At 41.3% G+C, this 20,513-nt stretch overlaps 1 protein-coding gene across 2 annotated transcripts in view; it reads left to right on the top strand.

Annotated features, from left to right (window-relative positions):
* The window catches only part of ITGA9 (integrin subunit alpha 9), a 245,290-nt gene that overhangs the window by 49,374 nt on the left and 175,403 nt on the right, over positions 1-20,513 (top strand). For both annotated transcript variants that reach the window (XM_059857962.1, XM_059857961.1), the window contains exon 15: positions 6,938-7,098. In XM_059857962.1, coding sequence (XP_059713945.1) covers positions 6,938-7,098 — 161 coding nt within the window. The remainder of the gene's footprint in view (positions 1-6,937; positions 7,099-20,513) is intronic.

The raw sequence follows: 20,513 nt of genomic DNA, 5'->3' as shown, positions 1-20,513 counted from the left end.
TGTAACAATGCTATGGTGGATTCTCAAACTTTTTTTCCTCCTGTCCTGAGAGAAGCAAATCATCTACATGCTGGATAAGCTTTAGCTCAGGTTTGGTGGAGAAGGGCTGTTGTACTTCTCCTAGGGCTTGACCAAATATGTTTGAAGATTTGGAAAACCCTTGGGGTAACCTAGTCCACCGAAGCTGTTGTTTCCTCCCGGCATCACGGTCCTCCCATTCAAACGCAATATACCTCTACTTTTTCTCCTAGTGGGTAAGCCCAAAAAGCATCTTTTAGGTCTATCACACTAAACCACTGGAGTGCTGGGGGGGGGATATTACCCACTGGTGTATAGGGGTTAGGCACTAGTGGATATCTTTTATTCACTTCTCTCAAGTCTTGGACAAGCCTGTAAGTCCCATCTGACTTCTTTACTGATAATATGGGTGTATTATGGGGGGGACATACATGGTTCTAAGGTCCCTTCCTTTAGTAGGTCCTGAATCACTAGCTGTAATCCTCATTTCCCTTCCAGGGAGAGTGGGTATTGTCATATCCGAATTGAATGGTTTTTATTAACTGTTTTTATTACTATAGGCTTCATGTTCAATTTACCTCGATTTTTTGGTTTTGCCCACACCATCTCATGAATTTTCTCCTCATCCTCTTCCCTCAATTGGAGAAGCTTAACTACATTTTCCCTTCCTCTGGGAGTATTCCAATCTCTAACTGCACCTGCAAATCTGTCCTAATAGATTGCACCCTGCTTCTGGAACTAACAGAACATCCTCAATTCCTATTTCATTTTCCCCTTCAAACTTTACTTGCTTTCAAACTGAGAATTTGAACCCTTCACCTTTTGAACTTACTACTTGCATGGTATCTTGACCCTATTTGCATTCCTTTGGAATTCTACAAACAAGTTCTTTCAGCCCTCGTGTCTGCTAAGAATCTAAATTCTTCCTCCTGGGAACCTATGTTTAAAGTTCTCAGGGGCTCCTGATGGTATTCTGTCCCCAGGAGGTAGAGCCCCTGACACCCCTAATCTTCCACTTCCCCTTTTTGCTCAGTCTCATAGACCCTCAGGTCCTTTTCCCTCTGGGAGCACTTCATTCTGATATGCCCATTCTCTTTACATTAAAAGGAAACTGGTCCTGGGTTCCCCTGTTTCCCAAACTCTCCTTTTTGTGTCCAGTCCCAAGGAGCTGCATCCCCCCCTCCATCTATCTTCTCGCATTTGGGGTCCCCCTCCTTTACTTGGGTTATGCTGGTTTCCTTCCCTAACAGCAGTTACCATTACCTTGGCTTTTGCCTTGGCCTTCTCTTCATCCCTCTTTACATACACCTTCTGTGCCTCCCTTAAAAGATCTTCTAGCCTCTTTTCTTGCCAACCATCTAACTTTTGTAATATTTTCCGTATATCTGGCCAAGAGTGACGAGATTTATCTGCCTCCTATTTTTCCTCAGTCTTTCTAGCCACTCTGTTGGGGTTTCTTCCCTCTTTTGCTGCTCATCAAAAGCTTTGCGAGCATTTTGATTTTGTGGAGCTGCCTATTTGATCTTATAATTAATGTTCTATACTCTTTCATGTCCTGCTTTCCCCCATTGCTGTTGTGGTCCCAGGCGGGTGCACTGTGGGCATTTTCAGGTCCCAGGAGGTCCTTGCACATTCTCCCTTTCCCATATCCATATCCCAGCTGCCTGGATCATCTGTTTTTTCTTTTGGTGTTAATAACATAGTCATTATTGGTTGCATATCTTCCCATGTATAAATATTGGGTCCCAGAAACTGGTCTGACTGCTCCGCTAACCTGAGGAGGTCCTCTAATAGTCCTATTAATTATTTCTTGAACATTCTCACATCAGAGGAACAGAGACTTATGGTTACAAATCCAATTCCTCCCTGCACCCCCCAGGGGTACTTCCCTCAGGGGGTACAGTCCTGATGCTTGGCTCCCATCCCCTCATCTGCTTTCCTCTCATTGTGTTACTCTGTTTCTGATGTTTTGCCTATGCCCATCAGGGGGCACGGGAGGTGCAGTTAGGGCTACTGGAGGTGGGGACGGGCAAGTGTTCTAATGGGTCCCAGTCTTTGTTTTCTGCTACCTTAAACATGCTCACCTTCGAGGGTGAAGTCTCCCCCTCCCAACAGGCAGCATAGTCACTCTCTTCCTGATTTAATGGTTTCTTAGCTCTTACATGGATATTTAATGCCCGACATATCCATCCTTCCTGTCATCCATATGTCGGCCAGTGTACATGATTGCTTGTAATTTCCCTTCTGGTCCATTCCACCATGCAGTACCGAATAATTTGGCTCTCGTCTTTATCTCTGGTATTGGGGTCATATTTCTACCGGGCTAGCTTCCTTCCCAGTGGGCTATCTGGGGGTATACCTATTGGTATCTCCTCAGTTGCTGCTTCTCCCCTTGAGGATTCCCTAGTCGCCCATAGTCCCATCCTGACCAGCCCATCACAGGTCTTCCCCCAAAAGAGCCCGCCTTTCCAACTACAGGCACTCCATACAGAGCCCGCCTCCCTAAGAAGGGAAGAGGAAAGGAGGGAAAAAACGAAATAAGGAAAGGAGGAAAGGGAAGAAAGAGAAAAAAGCTTTACCTTTCTTCCAAAAAGTAAAAAAAGAAAACACTTACGATCCAGGGACTTTCATATCACCTGATTGGTCCCTGCCCTTTCCCTCCTTTTCGGGTCAATGCTCTGATCCCACTGTGCTCCCCACCCCCCCGACTCAGCTCGGTGTGGCCCCGCCCCCCTGCCCGGCTCGGCTCAGCTCGGCTCAGCTTCGGTGGCCAGCCCGCTCCGACTTTTTCGGTTCGGCTCACCAGCTCCGCCCATCCCGATTCAGCCCGGCGGCTCCGCTCGCCCCGACTTTCGCGGCTCGGCAGCGCTGCCTTACCTGATTCGGCTCAGCGGCTATGCTCGCCCACACTTCCTCGGCTTGGCCCAGTGGCTCGGCCCGCCTGGCTCCACTTGGCTGTAGCCCTGCTCCTGACCCGAATCGGCTTCGGCTGCAGTCGTGCCCCATCTGGCTCGACTCAGCTGAAGCCCCGTTCCTGGCCTGAACACGGTCTCCCCGAAGGGTGGCCCCTGCGGTAAACCCTCCGGCTGTCGCCCTGCTCCCGAGTCATCACAAATCTTTCAGTCTCACGCGTCCCTCCAGCCACGGGGTCCTCGTCACAGGTTCCCTGCTTTCCTATCCCACGAGTCCTGCCCTTTAGTTCCGACCATCCATTAGCCTGAAGCTTCAACAGGACGGGTCCTGTGTAGTACTTGTCTGAAGCTGACTTCCCTACACCCGGACTTACGAATTACAATGTGTCCAGAAATACTTACTCCCCTTCCCCTTTTTTTTTTTTCTTTATTCAGTCTCCTGGTGTCTTTGAGCTTCCAAGCTGCAACCACCGATAGCCCTGGGAGAGTCCAATAGCATCTGCCAAACTTGTGGCGGGGTGTGCCTTTTTAGAAAACTCCTGGGGCTACCGGGGCGAGGTGTGAATCCCGGAAAGAGCTTCCATTTGTGAGAATAATACTAATTTTCAAAAATTTAAAAAGGTTTTTTAAAACCTTATTAAAAAAAAAAAAAAAAAAACAGAAGACTGAATAGAGAAAAACGTACCGTGCCAGGAGCAAAGGATTTTTTCCTACCATGTGCTCATCCACCCAATGGATATTTTGCCTTTTAACCGTTTAGCCCCTCTCAGTGTTCTGTCCATAGACTCCTTCTTTGCTGTCCAGTGGTGATCACTTTCTTAGATCTTGATTGGAGGTCAGGTGTTGCTATAGTAATGAGCTGACCCTCCCAAATGCCCCAACTACTCAAACCATCCTGTGATAACAACGCAAGGGGTGGTCGGGTGAAACTTAAATATAAATCTGTAAAACTTCTCTTAACATATACATAATATTTGCCCCTTAATTGTGAGAGTCAACTGAAACGAACAGGGCAGGAGATTTTCCTCCTTTTAATGCCTTTATTGAAGTGATCAGCTCAAAGTGGGGTTTTTGGCAGATCTGCAGTGCTCTGCCACCACTCCCAGCAGTGACCCAGAAGAGGAGGATTTGCAGTTCTGTCCCTTAGGGGCCAGAGCCGGGAGTCCTGTCCTCGCAAGGGCAGTGGGGGTACACCTAGGTTTCTCGGTTTGGGGTATCAGTCCAGGGGGTCCTGGGTCCGACTGGCATCAATTTTAGTTGGGGCGAGGAGTGACCGAGGTTTTCAAGCGTCTCTGCCGGCTCCGGACCACGGCCTTGATGTCCAGACACCACCCTGACTTCTCAATTCTGCTTTGGCTCGTCTTTTTTGGGGTATTTTCCAGGATTTGGTGAAGGTCCCGTCCCAGTGCAGTTTGGGTTTGAGATAAATTTGCATGTCTCCTGAGATGCAAATTTCTCCCTCTCCCCACCGTTTGAGGAGAGGTTGTCATCCTCCTGGCAACAGGCTAGGGTGGTTCTGAAAAACAAGAATTCTCCACAATAGAGAGTTAAACGGCGGTACTTAAGGATACTCAAGGGGTGATTCCAACATTTCACTAACAAAGAACTCTTGGCCAGCGATCAATTCCTAGCTCAACTGAAAACTCCTCAGCAGCCCCTTCTCTTAAAAAAACGGTAACTTTTTTGTTCGTAACATCAACCATCACATTACTCATCTATCACACAACAATGTTCCATTGATCCTCTCCATCTGGTCTTCATGGTGTTGATGGTGCCCTTGAAAAGCATTCTTAGGGAGGGATGGGCTTCAATGGCTTCTCTATACGGTTTTGCTATTATGAGCAAAATTTTATATTAATGTTTGAGGCGCGACTATTTCATTTTCTGACAACAGTCTAGATAATTTCCTCTACAATTATAACAGTAGCAGTAGTGCCAGTCTGAGATTTAGGTGAATTTTAGTGGCTATGAAAATGAATGGTTTTGGTCATTTGACTAGAATTAGGCAGATAGATATGTTAGAAATTGCTCCAAATTTTCTCCTGTATTCTTCATTTCAGATGTACATTGCTTGTGTGTTGATCTGGATCTGGGGTAGTCCTCATGTCCCTAATACTATTGCCTGAAAGACTGGCAAGATTTAGTGTAGGATAATAGGTTTGATATTTTCACTGTTGAAATGTGTTCCTAGGACTGAAGAAACATACTTTATTAAAGACTTTTAAAAAGTAGACTCTCATCTTATAACCGGTGTGCAGGTATAGTTTGGTGCAGGGGTATTTTTTCTGTCTGTCTCTCATTTTTCCGGTCTGTTTGGAGGCAGGCATGAGTCAGTGCTACCTTTAGAATGCCTCAGAAGCAGATGTGCTGCAGGGATGTGTTGTTCAGTGTATGGAGCAGTGTGGATCACTCCCTACTTAGACCCAAGAAAAACACTATAAGAGAAGATTCAAAACCAGGTGGGAAGTACTGGGAAAAAGAAAGCTTTTTGGAAGGGGATGGAGAGAATGTCCTTTATGTTCTCATTTGCTAGGGCTTTTTTAAATGCTTCCATTACATAAGAATTTTCTTTGCAAGCAAAGTTCATGAACTGTTTTCTTCTCATAATTACTGTCTGAGACATCAAAGAAACACATTCATTTTCCAATGGTTTTGTGTAATTATTTAGCTAGTTCTTAAATTTTTTCATGTGGTGCCTCCCACTTACCCCCTGGCAAGTCAGTACTATAGCTAGTAGTTTAGCAAGCATTTACAGATGTGCTTATTCCTGATGAGCATTTGCCTCCTGCTGTTTGTGTGCTTTGTCATTTTCTTAGTGGGTGAGGAAGGGATATTCTTAGTGGTTCAGAGTGTGCAACCTGTCCTTTAGCACAGCCAGCTGTGATTCACCTTTTTTAGCTTGTGGCCATGGCCTGATATCTTCTCACTCCTCACTGCTTCAGGGGTGCTTTCAGTCCTATGGGATGACTTTTGCATCGTAACTATATATATGCTGTTTAGGATGGAAATCCGTTATAAAATGCCTGCTGCCAATTACTTGGTGCATCTCTTACTGGCTGGAATAATTCACCTGGTCTGCTGGGTAGTAGACATCTTGAAGATATGAGCAAAAATTTCTCAGAGGGAGCCATTATCAAAGCTTTTAGGCATTTAACTTAAGTTATGGAAAATGAATAGTCATTAGAAGAACTGAGCCCTTCTTCTGAGCTAATTAAATTAATGCCAGTGTTTTATTTTCATTGTGTGAAGTTGGGTGGGTAGATCCTCAGTAGAAAGAGAGAAAGCTCAGAGCTGCTAGACGAATGTTTGAAGGCATTACTTGGAAGATTTAATTTGCTAGTGAAAACTTGTCTTACGATCTCCTACTGGAGCAAGCAGGAAGAACTTACACCACCAGCAGTGATAAGTTTGGCCAGTTATCACCCTAACCACCCACTGCTCCAGGTTGCATTTTGGAAGGAACAAAGTTTTGGGGGGCTAAGTATATGGTATGAATGCTAAGATTCATTGCTAAGATGACTGCACAGAAAGAAAATAATTGTCTGGAAGTGCCACATCCTGGTTGACGTTTGCATGATTTGTGCTGTTTTAGAAAGTTTGAGGTTGCTGCTGTTGTTTGTGTTGGTTTTTTGCTTTTTCTGTCAGAAACACTGTTTAAACATCTGGGTTTTTGTAGGGCTTTTTTCTTTTTTGTGTTGGTTTTTGGTTTTTTGTTTTTTTGTTTTTTTATTAAGTCTATGTTTCTAGATGCATTATTACACATAATTTCCTACGGGAAAGGATGGGCTGGGAATAATAGCTATACTAAACGCGGGAGTATGTTGGTAATTGGATCTGGTTTTCTGTAGCCGCAGGGAACTAAGTGATTGATTGAGGGCCTGCAAGGGTTGACATTTCTTCAAGCACAGATGCCCTGGAGGCAACACGATCCATTGATAGGTGGCTGGAAAATGATTACTGTTCACTGACATCCTTTGTTTTCTTCTTCTTCTTCCTTTTTAAAACAGGTTTGAATTATAACTTGGCTGCTGATGTGGCAAAGAAGGAAAAGAGCCAGCAACCCAGAGTTTATTTTGTGAGTTCTGGAGAGACAGCAGGACAGATTACAGAGAAGTTACAACTGTCATTCATGCAGGAAAAGTGCGAGCCTTACCTAGCATACGTCAAGGTTAGTTCATTCATGTCCTTCCTTACTTTGGCCTTACTACATTCCACTCTTTTTAAAAAATTATTCAGCCAATCGAAGTGATGCTGCTTTGGTTTCAGATGTTTGATTTCCTGATAGGTAGAAGTTCAGATCTTCTTGCTTGGCATGATTTTTCAGTCTGAGCACCTTCAAGACCTGCTGCCAGGAAAATACATTTTTTAATGTTTGGTCAGGCAGGTCTTTCTCTCTTTCTTTCTCTCTTTCTCTCTTTCTCTCTTTCTCTCTTTCTCTCTTTCTCTCTTTCTCTCTTTCTCTCTTTCTCTCTTTCTCTCTTTCTCTCTTTCTCTCTTTCTCTCTTTCTCTCTTTTCTTTCTCCTTTTGCCTTGGTTTGTTGCTACAGGTATTATTCCCAAGGAGACAGCATCTTGTTTTATTAGGAACAGCAGGTTTAGTGTTTAGTTTTGTTTAAGGTCTGACTGAACAAAAGACTGGTAATACAATCTGCATGGGGATGGCAGGATAATGATAGGCCTGCAATAAAACAATTGGGCTCTTGCATTTGAAGAATCCTGTGAATTTCATCTGGGCTTGAAAGCTGCTTAATTCCTTAATAACTTAGCTTAATTCCACATGCATCATGGTCCTAGGGATACAAAGAGTGCTTTCTAGGCTAATTCATAGAAAGGGTCTGTTTTTCCTGTGACAAACTCTTTATCTAGAGCTTGCTAGGACTGTAGTTATCTTCATTTGGCAGGTGATGAAGAAATGTCACCCAGGTGCCATTGTTTTTGGAGTAAGCACAATTTTCTTCTACTCTAAAAATGTATAGAATGGATTTTAAAATTACATAGGAGGGACATTTATCTTTTAAACCACATATGTCTTACAAACACTAATCTTTAGCACCAGTCCTTACTGAAGGACTTCTTCCCATAGATGAGTGTGACCAAATTTGATGCATAACACTTGTTATGAGAATACAGCACATCCAGCTTTTTCTAAATGTACAGATTGTCCAGGATGCTTTTTTTGTACTTAAAAACGCTGAGAATGGAAGATAAAATTCATCCTTTGACTCTATCAATATTTTGTGCATGGCTGTTGAGAGAAAATAAAATAAATAAGGGCACCAAAGAGGAAATGCTGCCCTGTTAAAGTGTGTGGATCTCTGTGAAGAAACTAAATATCTTCCACATTTTTTTGTTTTTGGAACAACCATTGCTGTCTCCTGTAGAAAAGCTTGTTAAAGAAAATGTAGGCCTATAAGATTACCTTTACTTATAAAATGTATCACTGAATTTATTAATCCTGGTCTTTCTCCAATGAACACATCTGGTTAGATTTCAGTTTGCTGAGTTTGGATCAAAAGGAGTCACGTGCCTATCTTAACCCAATAATGATTTCTTTCACACTAGCTCTTGTAGTTTTTGGATACTACACAGAATTCATAAAAGAGCTACATATGCTCCAGAAACTCTTTAAATTATTGTGACATTTCTTGCTAATTTTGGAAATGCAAAGGTAAAAACTGTTCTTCTGGAAAATTCCTGGGAAATTGTGTTTTTATAGTCAAGAGAAACACTTAAACATGTCTAAAAATACCAATAGCTTAAAGCAAAATATCTGGTTAACAAACAAGGCTACTGGTTGTCTATGTGATATAAGCAGCCATTTTTCACTGTTAGAAGAATAACAGGAAATCTTGAAAGGGAGAATGAAGAGTAGTGGAGGAAGGTAATCCCTGTGCTTTTCTGAAAAAGATGGTGTAATCCACAAAGATTACATGACACTAGAAACCTCAAAGAGAGTCCTGCACACTCTGAAGGAGTGGAAATGAGGTCATGATCACTGCTATCCTTAAGTAATAGCTAGGAAAACATACCCCCAAAAACCAAACAAAAAAAGCCCTCCACAAACTCCAACCAGAGCTCTCCTTAATTGCATATATTTGTGAAGGAATGGATGATTAAAAATATGTGGGCTTAAAACAGACAAATATTTCATTTAGGCTTCCTGTTTTCCTTTTATTTACTGTATTCTGACGAATTCTCTGGCTTTGCAAATTGAGTTGTAGGTAGTTTAATCCTTAATACATTCCTTTTATTATTGTTTATTTGTGTCACTGGTCACAAAGGGATCTATGTAGCTCAACAATGTCAGTTCTGGACTGCCTGTAATGAAGAACAGAGAGGCTGTTCAAAATTGTGTTTCACCTCGTGCTAACTTGACTAACTCTGCTAGGTACACAGGGTCTCCAGTCCAAATGGAACACAGCAGAACTCTGTGGGTTAAGTTAGTTAAATGAAAGCCTGTTCCAGGCCTTGCTGGATGATATTGTTTTATCAGCATGTAATTCTAGTATGCTGGAGGCACAAAATGGAAGGACTGAGAAAAGCCATTGAAAAAAACAGATCTCTACAAGCTGCCTGCGTTTTTTGATAGATTGAATCTCAAGAAACCCCAGCAAAACTGAGCACTAAAAGAGTTGCAGTCTGCAAATAAACTGACATTTAATTGTTTTATAATTGATAAGTGTCCATGTTTTGAGCATGACTCATTTCCTATTTATGATTCCCTCAGGACAGTAGCTACTTTTCTTATTGCTGCTACTGCATTTGACTATTAAAGTCTGTATTTCCTCTTGTCTGTGTGACTAAGAGGATCTCAGGATGTTCGTCGGATACATGTAGCTGGGATCTTCATCTTGTACAGGGCAGGGTATCAAATTACAGGTCAAGTTGCTAGAGCTGTGGTAGTTAATGAGAAAACATGGTTTCTGGTTAAGAACAGAGAATTAAATGGAGACTCTTTGGGACTTCAAAATGCATTACATATGGTTTTGTAGTGGGCATAGAGTTGTACAGGAGTGATACGGTTTTATCACTCTTTTATACTTTTCTTTTAAAATTGCCTATTCTCACTAGAACCTTTTGATGATTACTAGTTAAAAAACTTTAATATACATTGGTAAAGAACTGAAACGAACAGGGCAGGAGATTTTCCTCCTTTGAGTGCCTTTATTGAAGTGATCAGCTCAAAGTGGGGTTTTTGGCAGATCTGCAGTGCTCTGCCACCACTCCCAGCAGTGACCCAGAAGAGGAGGATTTGCAGTTCTGTCCCTTAGGGGCCAGAGCCGGGAGTCCTGTCCTCGCAAGGGCAGTGGGGGTACACCTAGGTTTCTCAGTTTGGGGTATCAGTCCAGGGGGTCCTGGGTCCGACTGGCATCGTTTTTAGTTGGGGCGAGGAGTGACCGAGGTTTTCAAGCGTCTCTGCCGGCTCCGGACCACGGCCTTGATGTCCAGACACCACCCTGACTTCTCAATTCTGCTTTGGCTCGTCTTTTTTGGGGTATTTTCCAGGATTTGGTGAAGGTCCCGTCCCAGTGCAGTTTGGGTTTGAGATAAATTTGCATGTCTCCTGAGATGCAAATTTCTCCCTCTCCCCACCGTTTGAGGGGAGGTTGTTATCCTCCTGGCAACAGGCTAGGGTGATTCTGAAAAACAAGAATTCTCTACAATAGAGAGTTAAGCGGCGGTACTTAAGGATACTCAAGGGGTGATTCCAACATTTCACTAACAAAGAACTCTTGGCCAGCGATCAATTCCTAGCTCAACTGAAAACTCCTCAGCAGCTCCTTCTCTTAAAAAAACGGTAACTTTTTTGTTCATAACAAAAACCAATACTGACAGAAACTGAGGTGTCTTCTTCAAAAGCTGTATGGTTTTAATTTAAACAATTTTTAAAGGTTTGACTGATACATTGAGTAGAACGTGGCTGTTAGTTGAGAAGTTCAGGAGCACCCCAAGCTTTCTCATGTCAGTATATAGCTGATCCCTTGTAGGTCTTAGAAGGTGCTTCACTGCTGGACCATTCTTCCAGCTCACTGGGGTTCATAGTGCTGCTGCTATAGATCATCTCTTGTTCAATGGTGATAAAACTATTAAGAGCAGATTAGTGCCTTCTATGACAACTGCCTGTTGTTTTGCTGGAGTACAAGGATGCAAAGTTTAAATCTGATTAGCTTTTTTCCCCTTTTTAAAAGGATTTCGGTTTTTTTTTGTGTAAGGAATGGTGGGAAAATGGAATGTGGTACTAAGAGGAAAAGAAGCAGTTCACAAAAGGGAATGGAATCAGAGAAGACAAAGAAAACAAATGGATTTGGAGGCTTTAGAAGTGTCTCTTTACTATCTGGATCTGCAGCTGAAATGCAGGATTTTCTCATGGCAACTGCACTCATTTGATGGTATTCAGAAGATTAGGACAATGGGCTTAAGAGGTGCTGTGATCAAGGTAGTGACTCTGAGGAAACATTGTTTCCCTTTTCCAGTAACTGTCTTGGTTGTCTCCTAGTTATGTGGGCTCTCCAAATATTTAGGATAGCTGTATCAGTATATAGGATGAGAATTCTACAGAGATACCAAAGGACATTGTGCCTGCAGATTTATGCAGGAATCAAAACATCTTCCCTTTGAAATGAACAGGGCAGGAGATTTTCCTCCTTTTAATGCCTTTATTAAAATGATCAGCTCAAAGTGGGGTTTTTGGCAGATCCGCGGAGTGCTGCCGCCGCTCCCAGCAGTGCCTCAGAAGAGGAGGATTTGCAACTCTGTCCCTTAGGGGCCAGAGCCGGGAGTCCTGTCCTCGCAAGGGCAGTGGGGGTACACCTAGGTTTCTCGGTTTGGGTTATCAGTCCAGGGGGTCCTGGGTCCGACTGGCATCATTTTAGTTGGGGCGAGGAGTGACCGAGGCTTTCAAGCGTCTCTGCCGGCTCCGGACCACGGCCTTGATGTCCAGACACCACCCTGACTTCTCAATTCTGCTTTGGCTCGTCTTTTTTGGGGTATTTTCCAGGATTTGGTGAAGGTCCCGTCCCAGTGCAGTTTGGGTTTGAGATAAATTTGCATGTCTCCTGAGATGCAAATTTCTCCCTCTCCCCACCGTCTGAGGGGAGGTTGTCATCCTCCTGGCAACAGGCTAGGGTGGTTCTGAAAAACAAGAATTCTCTACAATAGAGAGTTAAGCGGCGGTACTTAAGGATACTCAAGGGGTGATTCCAACATTTCACTAACAAAGAACTCTTGGCCAGCGATCAATTCCTAGCTCAACTGAAAACTCCTCAGCAGCTCCTTCTCTTAAAAAAAGGGTAACTTTTTTGTTCATAACAGCCTTATTTATCACAAAGGTGTAATGGTCATCATGTTGAAAGCCCCTTGAAGAATTCCTGCATTTATTAAAGAAGCACCATCTGGTTTCTTACCCCACTGCAGGCCAGCCAGCTGGGCTGCCTATTGCTACCAGTCACTGTTGTCTGTGTACAGAGTGTATGCTTTAATAGCTGCAGACACCATCAGTGGTGCTGGCACATGATTAAACTAGACATAGCATTTATATTTTTCAGAGATCTTGTTCTTGGTTGTTTTAAGCAATTTCATGTCAGTCATAATATTAATTCTCAATGGATCCAGACGTAGCTTATGGGAAGGGTGGGGCTGAGAATTAACATCCTTTGCATAATATTTGTGTAAGTGAAGAACTAATGTTTGTATGGACAGGTTTGGGAAAAAACACCGACTTTTCAACAGAAATTGCACAATTGTGCTTTATTCATTGTTTAGTCCTGTAGCCAAAAATTTGCATTTTTATGGGTATGTTTCTGGTCTTTGTTTGCCATGCATCTCTTGCTTTTAAAGATATGCTAGGCTGCTGACATCACACAATCTAGTGCTGCTCGTCTTTTTCAGTCAAGGTCTGTGACCATGTTTGTTTCTCCCTCTATAGCTGTTTCATCTCATCTGAGGGGGTTACATGTATTGAAGTCTTTTCGATTCTTTTCTTTTTGATAGTACTGAGATTTTTTCTAGAGATTAGGTAACAAAGCATTTGATCTCAGTCACATCAGATGTAGAGATGGTGTCACCTTGATCATATGCTTTCTTCTGAGAGTTGCCTGCCTGTGAATTAATATCTCTATGGAAAGGTTTGGTTGGTAGCATTACGGGATAGAGATAACACTTGAAGCAGAGACTGCTTTTCCAGCAACAACAACAGTTAAAACTTGGTCATGATTATCTAGAACTTTAGTGGTCCAAGGGTTTGGACCACTTGGTAGGCAAAGAGAATATTGAAGTGTTCCAGCCTGTAGTAAAAGGTTTATCATCACTACAAGACTAAAGCTGCTGTGTAGTTTTACCAGGAATGATGACTGTGGTGAGATTCAGTACTAAGACTGAGAGCAGAGTTCATGCCTTTGGGTTTGTTCGTTTTGCTTGTTTTATGTAACTTTCTTTTACCCTTTTGCAGAGTTAACTGGAGAAACTGCTAGGCCCAGCCAGATGCAATCATAACATGTGTGTAGCCTTAAAAGGCTGTGGGATAGGTGGGGTGATCATGAAGCACGGACAGGGGTTTATTTTCAAGAAGCATGCTTTCCAGAAGAATTCTGTTTTCCAAAACTGTGCAAAGTCCACTGATAATCTATTAGGATGGCCCGCCTCCCCTCCAGCAGAGCAAAATAAATGTGAAATACAAATTTAAAAAAATTAAGTAGTGGTTTTTGTTGCCTTTTTCTGTAAAGTGATCAGTCATCTCTTTTTCGATAAATTCTGTCTGGCACTGAGTAGAGCTGATGTGTCACCTTGAAAAATAAGCCAAGGAGAGAAGAAGCTGCATTTTTTACTGCATAGCTCGTATGGACAAGGGAAGAACCGTGGTCAGCTGCATAACTCTTTTCATCACCTCTTAGGTAAATGGATTTAGGAGTACCAGGAGTATTAGGAGTCAGTGACATCTTTGAGCTGAGCATTAACTGGATCAAGATTTAAATACTGTTAATGATCATGGAGTTATCTTTGGCTTTTTCAAAGGTTTTTACAAGGTTCACCAAGAACAAGGAAGACTATCTTTCAAGGGTCAGTTTGTAGTCCAGTTAAAAACTGTCCTGCACAATATGGCCAAAATCAAGCTGCCAGGTATGCTTCCTTTCAGGAGGAGACCCATGCTGCAAGTAGTTAAGTGCTTTGAGATCTGTAAGGGCTAGTAGTGCAGCTAAGTGGGAAAATAAGTTGTATCAGATACTGTACAGTTGTATCAGATACTGTACTGTTAACTCTTTGGGAGCTTTTTAGTGGGCAGTGTAGCTAGAGAGCTGTGTGGTAGCCCAAAGGTGCTTGTGCCTTGAGGCCATTGGGAAGTTTTCAGCTGTGAGATGAAGGTAGAGGTTTTGTCTAGAAATCCTCCTCTGCCCATCCTCACAGGTTTTTAAAGAAATTACTTTTTTCCCCCCTCTTCTCACACTATTAGGTGATATAATTGGGTGAGCGACTATCTTCTTCTTTGTAGTTGGAGAGTTGTCTTTGAATGTTTTCTGCTCTGTACAGAGCTTATCAGTCATAAAATCTATGGAAAAAAATCCAATTTAAAGTCTTAACAAGGTAATTGATTTTATTGAAATTTACTGTTGCTCTTTGACTTTTGCTGTTATGTATGAAAATTACCAAATATGTTGTTTATGGCCCAGGCAGAAATTTGGTTGCTGTGGTGAAGTAGCTGTCAAAGTGCCTGGTAAATCATATTTATGAATTCAAACAGAGATTTTGTAGTTCCCAAATGAAATAAATGGTATTTTGAATGAGGCTGAGTTAGTAGACTTGCAGTAAAGTAACTGATGAAATTCTGCCTTGCCTCCCTTTTTTAAACTGTAGTGTACCCTGCTGAACCCTAAAAGGGTGCAAATGTTTAATCTTGAGCCCTTTGATGTACTTGTCCCTTTGATATGTTCTGTAATGGCAAAGAAATATGATTTATTTTTCAAGCAGAGTATCTCAAAAAAGCATATTTCTCAAGTTTTGGCAGAGTTGAGAATTATTTTTACTGCATGCAGGCTCTTACTGAAGCATGACACTTCACTACTGCTTTTAGATATTCAGTCGCAGACATGTGCCTGGCTTTGCTGTCTGCCCACTGACATATTTCTGTCTGATACTGTAGTTTCTCAAAAAGAGATTTCATTCGCAGTTAAAAGCTTTTGGAGATGGAGAGGCAGATTTAGGCCTTGACAGAGCATAGCACTTTTAGGATGGAGGCTGGTCAGAGGGCTCGAGCCCCTCTCCTACAAAGACCATCTGAAAGGTTTGGGGTTGTTCACCCTGGAGAAGAGCTGGCTCCAGGGAGACCTCATTGCAGCCTTCCAGGACTTGAAGGGGACTTATAAAAAAGAGTGACTTTTATAAAAAAGAGTGACTTTTTTAAAACTAATAGACAGTAGGTTTAGATTGGAGGTTAGGAAGATCTTTATTCAGAGGTTTGTGATGCACTGGAACAGGTTGGCCAAAGAAGTTGTGGATGCCCTGTCCCTGGAAGTGTTGAAGGCCAGGCTGGATCAAGCTCTGAGCAGCCTGGTCTAGTGAAAGATGTCCCTGTCTGTGAGATATATGGGGTTGGAATTCGATGATTTTTAACATCCCTTCCATCCCAAGCCTTTCCATGATTCTTTGATACCAGAGTCCACAGATTTGTGAGGCAGTCCATGGGACTTTTATCTGAAAGAAGTAATTGCATTTCCCAGTGATGGCACTTTAGGAAGTGAATGGCCTAACAGAGATGAAAGCTTGCTTTGTGCTAAGAAAAAATAATTTTAAAAGGCAGGTAATGATGGATAGGAATATTTTTGCTTTCTCTGGCACTCGTGGTTAACTGAAGAGTTCTTCTCAGGTGGAAAGCAGTAGTAGAGAAGGCATCACTACTGTTTTTGAAACTTTCTAACATGTTTTTTGTAGAGTTATATAAACTAAATACATGATGGCAAATTATGCTGTGAAAGTTTATTGTTTGCTTCTTTAGAACAAATTTACATTTAAGGGTAATACACTTAAGGGTAGAGTTTTGCTGCAGAAAACTGCAGTAGAGAACAGCTTGTTTATCTTAGTGGTTTTCCTGTTTAGAATACATGGAAGAATATCAGAATGTGTGCTAATCTCAAACACGCGCACACACACATACCAACAACACATACACACACGCACATGGTCACCTTCTCCTGTCCAAACTGGGGAGTGCCTTAAATTTTTACCCTTACATTTTGCTACCCTTAGAAAGGAATGACCAGGGCACTTCATCAGGAAACACTGAAAGCAAATTCCAATAGAAAACTCTCTCGGCTAAAAAGAAAACAATTAATTTTGCTGGCTGTGGCTTCTGGGTATGTTTCAAGACCTATAACATCCTCTTGGTTAGAATAGAGTCTTCCTAGAAGACTCTTACTCATGCTGCGTTTAGTTTGGGTGGCAACAACATAATGCTAATCCAGCGCATACAAAAAGTGCTTGTCAATATGTTTGAAGAAATGTGGGAATAATAGGTTACAGCATAGAGCTTCTTTCGCACAAAATGGCTCTTGTCCCTTTCTCTCATAAGGAGATAATCACTACATAACTTCAGGTGTGGAAGTCAATTATCTTGACCTCCTAGGGTCCAGAAATTGAGAAAAGGTACATACTCTGTCATGTTACCTTCACCCTCACATACCCACCAGCATATACATAAGCAATAGGGTAGTTACAGTTGGTATGGTTGTGCTGGTGATCAGAAGTTAAATCCCTAGTCATGTACTTCTAGTTTTTTTTATTTGTCAATTCACCTTATAGAGCTCTGTGACTTCTCCTGGAATCCTAGTTACTTTAGGGAATATTTAGTATTTTGTATTATTACCACAGTAATGTGTAGTATTTTGTCCTGTATTAGCTGTTCTCCAGAGATTTGAAATGGATATTTATCCAGGAATTCTAATTTTTTTTCCTTGCCCACAATATCTTTGCCCTGATGGCATATGCTTAAGTGTGTTTCCTGACTTAATACTAGATGCTCTTATGGATTTGATGCATTAGGCAAATTAAATTGTTTCGATTTTACAACAGCTTTTTCTAACTTATGTCAACAACTGACCACTATGCTTGCTTTCAGTGGTCACTTTTGCTTGGAAAAAATGGTCATGATTGAAAAAAGTGTACTTATGAAAGCTATCTTTAAAGCAGTGAGGTAGTCAAATTTTTGGAATATGTGCAATCTTGATTTGAGGGTTTATTGTCAAGTTATCAACCACATTTTCTGCCTAAGTTGCATGTGTTGGTGTTTGTGATTTCTCATGTGTAACACAGGACGTTTCTTGTAAAAAAGTCTTCCTTGAAAATATTTGTGAACATTTGTCTCCTTTGTGAAAACCTAAAAAATACTTAACAATGAGTGACTTTTGCATGCTTTTTATACAAGTTGGTTTACTTCCATCTTGTTGTTCTAGTTTTTTTTTAATTTCCATTAATGAATGGGCTTTAAGACCCTGAATATGTTTTACTTTGAATTATATGAACATGCATAATACCATAAGGGTAGGACTGGGTGATAGCCTGACTGTAACCACAAAATACAACAAAAAGGGAGATATTCCTGTAGTAGTTTATATTGTCCCCTTTTTAATTTTTTTTTTTTTTTTTTGGTGTTTTTTTTTTTTTGGCCTGGGAGAATATTAGGTTCTAGACTGAAATGTGAAAAGTTAGTGGTAAGTCTAAGGAAATCTAATATGAGAGTAAATTAAATTTACTACTTCCTTCTTAGATAACAAAAAAGTTGAAAATACAGCTAGGTAAACTTGTCATGACTTGGTAACTTTCATCCCATGAGCAGACTTACGGCTGTTCATTTGGGAAGACTGACTAAAAAGGAGCAGACATGAATAACTTTAGTGAGAAGAAAATAATGTAAAAATAGAAACAAGTAACAAAGAATGTATGTAACAAAACAGGTTGACATAAATTTATACCTTCTTTCGCAGGTTTTTGACCTACTAGAATCTAGGTAGTAGCAAGTGAAACGTAGCATTAGCCATAAAAAACAGTTTTAGTAAAGACAAAGTGTATAGGGAAATGGTCTGAAGAAAAGGCTTTAAACTTCCTTTCTTTTAAGAAACTAAGCTCTGTTACTTGGCTTGCAAATTTGGCTTGTGTGCTCTTACTCAATGAGCTAGAAAGGATGCCAAAATTGAAAAGCCAGGATCTTTGTCATGTTAAGGAAAGTTTCCTCTGACCATCCAGGAGCCACTGGCAATTACATTCCCACCACTCCAGACTTCTGCTGCAACTAAACCCCCCTTGTAGTGGGGTGGCCCTTCTTGACTCCCACATGCACACCACTTTCATGCAATCAGACAGGTTTCCCTCACAGTCTTGACAGAAAACCCATAGCTAAGTCTTGGATGTCTGATTCCTTTGAGTAATTTAATCATGGTGCAGCAACATGATTTCAGGTCATTTGGACTTAATCTAAAAAAATCAGTGGGATTATTGAAGTGCAACAACTCTTCTGGTTTTCATGTTGATATTTCCTAAGACCTAATTGTCTCTTTAGTGAGTGATTGCATCAGTCCAGGATTTTGTGAGCTGTTGTGATCAGGAACCACCTCTGGTACAGTCCTTTGTGTAAAGGAGTGCTTTATATAAACCATGGCAGTGCTCATGGCTTATAAACAGCCAGGGGGACAGTCACCTGATGGATGAGGAAATAGTAATGTTTGAATGTTTGAAGGGTTGTTTTCTTATAATAGACATCCCAGTATGTAGGCGAGACTGGGGGTAGCACGGTTGGGACGGACGGAGATGAGAGATCTCTGAAGCCAAGTCGTGGAACTTGCGGTTTATTGCGAAGGGCGTGGGTACAGGGCCCTGCTGGGAGCTGCCAGCTGCAGCTCGAAGCAGGCCTGAGAGAAGAGAGAGGATGAGAGGGTAATAATGTCAAAAGGCAAGAGCTAAGAGCATAGAAAAGTGAGAGTAAGAGTGCAAGAGTAAAAGCAAGAGAACAAGAGCAAAAGCAAGAGTATAAGAGAGCGAAGTTCCCGTTACAATACAATATATCATCTTCTGTGTTGAATATTCTGATTCTCACTAACCAATCTAGTAGAACATACAAATCCTATAGCATTTACATACAGCCTATAAGAATCACTATATTACCATATTGTGCTACATTTTAAACCCTAAAAACTACTCTTCAGACCCCTTCTGCCAAGCTGGCAGGGTCTGCTCTGACCCTTGGACCTGCCTGCTTGCAGAGGGTATTGTTTCATCAAAAGGGGACTACCTTCAGCCGGCCACACCATTGTTTTCCTGTTGTTCAGTAACTAAGGGATGTCAAAGTTTGCTTTCATTTCAATCTCGCTTATAGTTTCTATATTCTCAAAATCTTTTGCCAGGCAATCATATCTGTAAGGCTTTCCTCTTTTATCTTCCCCAACACCAGTATAATCGAAAAAGGTATATAAGCTATCTAAATCTAAAGCAAAGTTTAGACTGGACATCCTGAGTTCTGGCTTGTCTGCAGATGCATTGTAGGAGCATTTCTGAGACTGTAGCTAGGTCCTATTAGTTCTAGTCAGAACCAGAAAAAAAAGGAAGGTCAGAAATAATTCATATCTTATTAAGAAAAAGAAAAGTCCAACACTTGAAAAGGCTTATGTAAATGTGTATGTGCTATAATTTGATACAGCTGCAGTGTTTGCCATCTGAACAATGCCATGTTCTGAGGTAGCTGAGAAGCAGGAAATTAAATAAGTACCTGTGAAGAAGAAATTAAGACCATCAATTTTGTGTGTATATATATATATGTGTCATATGCTTCTAATGTCAAATTGCAAGGACTGTTTAAATGAATTCAGGATCTAATGATGTGTTTTTAATTGTCATATATGTCTCATCTTCCTTTATTTTCCTTTCCAGCTTGATTTTTTTCCTACTTAGAGATGTGTTACATGTACGCTAGAGGGAAATGCAGTAAGCCAGATGTTTATGTTTTGTGATATATTTTGGAAAGGACAAAACATGAAAGAATGATACCTGGGAGTGTTCACAGCAAAAGATATGTAGTTTAGCATGTTGGTTTTTCTACTTCTAAGTTGCTTCTTATTCTGCTGCATTCCTTCCTCCAGTGCCAGGCTGGATAATCAGTGTAGGCCCTGAGACAAGTGTTGCCTAGCCCTTTGCCAACAGCTCAGCATTATCTAAAATGAGCTTGATTTCTGATCCTTGGAGAGGTTGCTTAGATTTCCAAGTTCTGGCAAGCATACTGACAATCCTAAACTCTGCCTAGGAGCTCACTGGTTGATGCTGGACCTTCAGCTCACTCTAGGCATTGGCAGATGAATTTACCATACCTCTATTCCAAAACACTTTTCTTTTAAAACCTTTTTTTCTGTTGACAAGTATCAAAACTCTATCTGTAACTACAGGCTGCAGTGTTTTAAGTGAGTGTGCTAATTTCCCTCATAGTTACCTACTTGGTAATAACATAGTTAAGGAGCAGTATGATCAGGTTTTGCTCATTTGTGTACCACTTGCAATTTTTAACAGATGGAATATTTTTACTCAGTTTTGTCCTCACCATTGATCTATTCTCCA

Source organism: Haemorhous mexicanus, chromosome 13 (genome assembly GCF_027477595.1).
Source record: "Haemorhous mexicanus isolate bHaeMex1 chromosome 13, bHaeMex1.pri, whole genome shotgun sequence".
Taxonomy (NCBI): Eukaryota; Metazoa; Chordata; class Aves; order Passeriformes; family Fringillidae; genus Haemorhous; species Haemorhous mexicanus.
Note: the sequence above shows the minus strand (reverse complement) of the source record. Positions and strands in the feature narration are given on the sequence as shown.